We start from the raw sequence: 6749 nt of genomic DNA on the forward strand, positions 1-6749 counted from the left end.
CACTTGTATTTTTGCTTTACTTCCCAGTTTTATTTAGATAAATTATGAAGTCCTTACCAGTCTAAGGCATAGAAAAGAACTTACTTGGGAGATATTCCTCACCCAAATTCACAATCGTTTGTTCAAAGTCAATAGCTTGGGGCGCAAGTTATTTTTACTCTCAAGTCTTTTAGAATTGAAAAATTGCTAACGGTGGCACGCTCGGCACACAAAGAAACTTAATTTATTGACCAACCATGGTCTTTGGATTAATGGGGAACTTTACCCTACCATCACAGGTACTAAACACAAAAAGGGGTGAACACAATCTCTTAACCAAAACCAAACTATCCACGCAATCTTTAACTTCGTTGTCATTCTTATCATATACTACACCGCACTTTGCACTTTGAAGCCATCGTTTCAATATGTAATTGTCTGGCAAGTGCTCCACCTGCGTCATTCTTAAAAATGCTAGGATGTGTCGGCACAGAATACCCCAAAATTCAAATCATTTGCAGCTGCAATAAGCTTTATCGGCATCTTTATCATGCACAAGCTCTTTCATCTGTGTCCCCCCCGGATTTACCCGCTCACTTACTTTGTACCTGCACTGGGTCTCATCTTGCTCTATAAGTTCGAACAAGCATAAAAGGCTTCTGAAGTTTTCCCTCTCAAACATTTCAAGAATTTCCAGAGTGTAAATGCGTGCCATTTGATGTTGCATTGGTGTTCGAAATGGTAGTGGAGGTTTTTCATTGGTATCAACATGATTAGCCATTAACTCCTTGTGCCTTTGTGAACCAAGAGCTCTTTCAAAACGTACAATGAATTCCATAAATGTGTTTTTCCAGTTAATATATTGTTTGAAAAATGCATGACAGCTTTCAACCCGTTGACTACTTGACATCCCAGCCGAAAACACGTGTTTTACATATGATGGAACCCAATTCTCCCGCAAAGCATGAATTGAGCTCAGCCATGGATGGTCTTTCAGCCCATTGCTTGTGATGATTTCATCCCATTTCACATCAAATTCTTCTTTCGTGTCCATACCCCATATGCATTTGCACATTTCCGAAAAACATTCCCCAATGCCGGGTTTCTCCATAAACTTATTCAAGATATGCCATATGCAATATCTATGGAATGTTGTTGTCTGCCGCGCAAATCTCACGGCCTGGAGTTCCGGGCCGAGGGGAGGTGCGTTAACACGGGGTTTCCTGCTTTTGGGTGCGGTGCGGTTGTGCGCGGGCGTGCCAGCACGGTTTACCGTGCATTGATGTTTCGATGAGTGTTGGATGGATGAATGGTGCGCCTGTTTGATCTGTCCTCCTAGTCAAACGATTGTAGCCGAGAGAGGAACTGGTCTCGGCTGTTAGGTTCACGGCCTGAACTACAAGGCCGTCGAGTGATGGTGTTGGTGATGGATTTTGGGCGGTGCTCCGGCGCGCTGCTCAGGGAGCGACGGTCGTGTGATATATGGGGTGAATGAACGAACAACAAGGATGGTGCTCCGGCGCCTTGAAAATCAAGGGTCGTATGATATATTGATGAATGGATTCTGCTTACAATCTAACACTACTCCTAGGAAAGCAAGTAAAGATATTGAAAGTGCATTACAGGAAAAAATAAGTTGCTCCGTGGGAGGCTTGTTTTGGTGTTGAACCCTTTGAATGTAGCTCGAGTCTTGTATTTATAGGAAGAGTCCCTAGATGAGTAATCGAGGCTGAATTTACGCATAGTGGAGTCTGACTAACGCAAGTGGGCAGTCCAATCGACATTTGGGATCGTGAAGTATGGTGGTGAGACTCCAGAAATCCCGGTGAATCTCGGCCGCCGCTCTCGATCGTGGGTTCTGAACCTCTGGCCGTGGAGACGCATTTATTGCCTGGATAGCTGGTGAACCAACATCTCAAGCTGTCAGAATCCTTGTGAGAATGTCCACGTCTAATCACTCTGATCTTCATCACCAAATCCTGACTTCAGTCACTTCCCACCTTTCTTCATGCATTAAATGCTACTTTGTGGCCAATGGGTTCGCTGCATTAAACAAGCACTACTTCATTAAATGAAGCCTGGGACCCTGTTGTCACGTGATGATTTGCCTTTAATGCCTTGGCCGCAATTTTGTTCGGCCTCGGCCTCGGCCTACGTTTGAGGCCGAGATGATCATGCCTTAGCATTTCTTCCTTTATTCTTTAAGGAAGGCGAATATGCCCTGGCGAAACGCTGCGTTTCAGCCTCTGCGAACAAGTGCCAGGGCCGAGAGAAAGGGCTCCTTCGGCCAGCTCATGGCCGTGATTTATCAGGCACAAACAGTTGTTGGGAGAGTTAAAGCAATTGCCTTTGACATGGCTGCATCTTGATCAGTGATGATCATTTTGGGTGGCTCACCTAGCATGGCTTTCTTGAATTCTTCGAACAACCATACAAATGAATCTGTGATTTCACTAGTTAGGAATGCACAACCAAACAACACTGTCTGCCTATGGTTATTAACGCCTAACAAAGGCGCAAAGACCATCCCATAGCGGTTCGTGTTGAACGTCGTATCAAATACCACCACATCCCCAAAAAACCCATAAGCTCGTCTTGACCTTGCATCTGCCCAGAAAACATTTCTCATCCTTCCTTCCGAATCTACCTCCATATTGAAATGAAAGGATTCATTTTTTCCTTGCTCAGCCAAAAAATGCTCCTTCTTTTTTTGGGTGAAAACCAAGGTATCCCCCGCGCGATTGCGGGGACTAACCCTCGAGGTACTGTCGAGCGCAAAGCGAGGACCTCTCCCAACAAATTCTGCTCTATTCGCAAGCGCCTGGGATCGAACCCAAGACCTCTTGTTTAAAGGATCCAAGTCCCTTCCACTTGGACCAACTCCTTCAGCAGCTCTGCATCATGCCATTTTCTAATCCACGCACGTCCCTTGCATAATTATAGACATCTCTCCTAACAAACCCAACATTTTCTAATCCCCCTACTTGCACCTCAAGAAGGCTTACCTGTTTATATGCAGGGATATTAACTTTGCTCATATGTGCACTATAGGCCTTTGTAGACTCTGTTAAGTTACGGTGAGATCTTAATAGATGGACTTTATCAACTGTGGTCATGTCATGGTTGTGTACCTCATTGAATCCTACAACAGTGTACTTATTCTTCTCTTTTACTTTTAAAATCGCAAGTTTAGCCTTGCACCCAGTTCGAGTACAACCTCGCTGTCTTCTCTTACGACTAACAGTGCTTGTCAACGAATACCCTTGTTTACAGCATACATATTCTTTCCTTGTTACCTCTCCTGTGAATGTGCACGTTCTCGTTGCAGAACACCGAATGCCGAATTCGGCTTTTGTGGCATACATATTATAGAAATTGAACACATCCTCATAGCAATCAAATTCAAGTCCCAATTTTGGTTTCAAGTCCAAACTAACTTCCGGTGTCACCTGTCCTTCGCACTCCATTTCACTGTTCTTGCAATTTAACCCTGAATATCACATCACCACCATCATATATGACATGAAAATCACTCTCTGTGAAACATTAAAGACCTACATACACACTAACGTAACTCGTGCTGATGCCCAATATTTGGCACATGCTTTCAAACAGCTTTAAAATATATTTTAACTAACATACGACATCAAAATGACTCTCTCGTGAAACATTAAAGACATACACACAACCTAATCTGACTCATGCTAATGCCCAATATTTGGCACATGCTTTCAAAAAGCTTTAAAATATATATTAACATATGACATGCAAATGACTCTCTGCTGAAACATTAAACTGACAAATACAATATATGGCTTACCTCGTAACTGATTTCCAACATCAAAATTTCAACAAATATGACAATGTGACGTAGCCCTTTTAGATCTGGACGTCAACCCCAAAAACTTTTCATCTTCCTCAACCCCTGTTTCGCCCGCGCTCAAGGATTTCAAAATCAACACAACAGAACCACAACGGTATGGTCAACACTTTCCAACTCAACGCCAGTTTTGACATTGCTCAAGGATTGACGTATGTTCCAACCCCAAAAACCCAACCACAAAGATGAAATTATAAAATTCAAGATTCCTTTGTTTCACCTGAATGGGAAACCCAGAAAAATGAGGGTACCATTTATGTGTTCTTCCTCAAACCGAAAAAGGATTAACAGGGGCGCTCTCTCTTCAGTGTTACAGTTCTTCCTCAATCAAAGCTGATCAAAAAATGGCCTCCTCATTGAACTGAGCAAACAGCTGGTTTGGAGGGGACTTCTGTTTTCGAGGGGACGTCTGTTTTGGAGGGGGACATTTTGGAGGGAGGAGAGAGAAGGAGGCCTTGTTTTAATATAACACTTACACTTACAATTGCTTTTCATACAGCCGTTAGATTAGATCCAACGGGGTTCTCATGTTATGTTCTCACATAGGCGTTCTCACTAGTTCCTCACCCTTATATATAAACCCTATTAATAAAAAGCGGAGAAGCAATTCTGTTTGTGCCTAATAAAACTCGGCTAGGGAAGCTGACCGAAGGAGGCTGGCCGAAGGAACAACAGCTCGGCCCTAGCGTCTATCTACGGCCAGGTCATCGTTCTTCCTTTTGTCAAAAACAAAAGTAAGTTATGATTCAAAGTCATCACGGCCTCGGCAATACTGGCCAAGGACAAACTCCTCAGATGCACGGCCAAAGTAGGAAAATCAAATGGCATCGCCACATGGCATCACGGTCCCACATTTCATTTAATGAAGTAGTGCCATTGATCACGGTAGAAAGACCATGATCCACGTAGGAGCATTTAATGAGCCAAGAAAGAAGGGACGTGATTGAAGTCATATATGGTGAGTAAAATCAGGGATTAGGTGCGAAAATCCCATGATTTTGTAAGGCTAAGCCACCAACCATCAGACCAGGGCATTAAATGCCCCTCCAAGGCCCGAGATGCAGAGCCCACCACCAAGGCGGGCGCCGGGGTATATGGGTGTCACACCACCATGCTTCACGTTCCCAAATGCCGACTCGACTGCCCACTAGCTCTGATCAACCTCACCATGCAGATTTTCAGCTTCATTGTCTCCTCAAGACCGTCTCTATAAATAGCGAGCTCCAACTACATTTAAAGGGTTCAACACCAAACACAAGCCTCCCACGAGCAGATTATATTTTCCTGTCATTTACTTCTTGTCATTTACGTTCTTCTAATGCCATTTCAATACATTTACTTGCTTTCTTAGGAGTAGTGGCAGTTTGTAGGAAAATCCATTCATCAATATATCATACGACCCTTGATTTTCAAGGCGCCGGAACACCATCTTTGTTACTCTCTCGTTCATCCCATATATCATACGACCGTCGCCACCCAGCGACGCGCCGGAGCACCGCCTAAAAACCACCGTCAGCACCACCATCAACGGCCTTGTAGCTCAGGCCGTGAACTTGACGGCCGAGATCAGTTTCTCTCTCGGCCACAATCACTTTGATTAGAAGTCAGACTTAAACAAGCGCGCAACTCATCTATTCACCCAGCCGTATCATTCTCAAACGCACGGTAAACCGTGCTGGCACGCCCGCGCACAAACCACACGGCGCCAGAAGAAGGACGACCTGTGTTGACGCAGATCCCCTCGGCCCGGAACACCAGGCGGTAGGATTCGCTAACGCCAACACTTTTTGGCACGCCCAGTGGGACTTCTTAAAGTACACTGTCAAAACTTATGGTGGAAACCAAGTCACAGGCAAAACTCAAGGATAAAAGAGTCGAGATGACTTCTGAGACTACTGAGTCGACCTCACCGATAAATATCACCGAGACCGAGCAGACGGTCAACATCTCGGCCAGTGTTCCAATGTCGACGACTCGCACGGCCGAGTCCATACAGGAGCAAGCTCTGGTGGAAGATCTAATGGCTAAGCAGGCCTACAGGATAGAAACATCCTTTATGGCCGCGATGGATAGATTTTCCTCAGAGCTACGAACGCTTTTTCTGGAGAGGATGCCGATTTCCTCGCCCACATCACCCCCCAGTGCCGGACAAAGAAATCAGGAGAACGAAAGGGTTGAACCCTACGGTGAGGGCAGCAGCCTCGGCGTTTCTGGCCGCACACTAGCGTCAGGCTACGGACAACATTCTCATCCGCCAATGAAAAGTTGGGGGCAGTCCCAGCAAACATGGGCAAATCCCGACCCAACCTACTTGGCAGAGACGCCGCACGGCCACATCTAGACAGCTATGGTGTTAGGACAGAGTAGCCCCACGCATTCCATTATCCAACAACTCGGCCCCGTCCATACCTTGGCCACCCAAGCACAGACCGGCCCAAGCAACGCGTCCACGACATCATCACAACAGTACGGCCAAAATACCATGGCTGTTGTGCAGCCATTACAGATGCCGATATTCCCGTCGGGCTCCCAGCTTCAGTACGGTTCGGCCGTCCCGATGGCCACACAGACGTACTCGGGTTCCCACCACCAGAGTGGTCCACACCGGCAGCAGGTGGCCAAGCCTTTGCGGCAGGTAGACCATATACACTCTGGCCAAGCCCATAACGCTTACCAAGTGCAATTCGGTTCAGTCACCACAGCCGAGCCCATCGTTCAAATGGCCCAACAGGTAAGGCCACAGAACGATGCACAACAGGTCCTGCGACCGTTTGTGGCCTAACCAGAGCCACCTCCTTAGGAGCTTCAAGTCGAGGACATTCGACGACTGATCGAGGACGGCCGGAGGCGCCAAGGTATACTAAGCCGTACCCACCAGAGATCGACCGAA

At 46.1% G+C, this 6749-nt stretch overlaps 2 protein-coding genes across 2 annotated transcripts; both read right to left on the reverse strand.

The window, feature by feature from the left end:
* Window positions 1-490: 490 nt before the first annotated feature.
* LOC110769808 (protein FAR-RED IMPAIRED RESPONSE 1-like) lies at window positions 491-1054 on the reverse strand. The gene has a single exon (XM_021973849.2). It carries the CDS (start codon window positions 1052-1054, stop codon window positions 491-493), a length of 564 nt encoding a protein of 187 aa, XP_021829541.2.
* A 1810-nt stretch (window positions 1055-2864) lies between these two features.
* On the reverse strand, window positions 2865-3446 carry LOC148297571 (protein FAR1-RELATED SEQUENCE 5-like). The gene has a single exon (XM_088247629.1). It carries the CDS (start codon window positions 3444-3446, stop codon window positions 2865-2867), a length of 582 nt encoding a protein of 193 aa, XP_088103755.1.
* Between the last annotated feature and the right edge of the window lie 3303 nt (window positions 3447-6749).

Source organism: Prunus avium, chromosome 1 (genome assembly GCF_965620075.1).
Source record: "Prunus avium chromosome 1, drPruAviu1.hap1.1, whole genome shotgun sequence".
Lineage (NCBI taxonomy): Eukaryota > Viridiplantae > Streptophyta > Magnoliopsida > Rosales > Rosaceae > Prunus > Prunus avium.

What these genes read in the sequence shown, in the direction of transcription:
- LOC110769808 (XM_021973849.2), bottom strand. Translation starts at nt 1,054, where the DNA reads ATGTGCAAATGCATATGGGGTATGGACACGAAAGAAGAATTTGATGTG.
- LOC148297571 (XM_088247629.1), bottom strand. Translation starts at nt 3,446, where the DNA reads ATGGAGTGCGAAGGACAGGTGACACCGGAAGTTAGTTTGGACTTGAAA.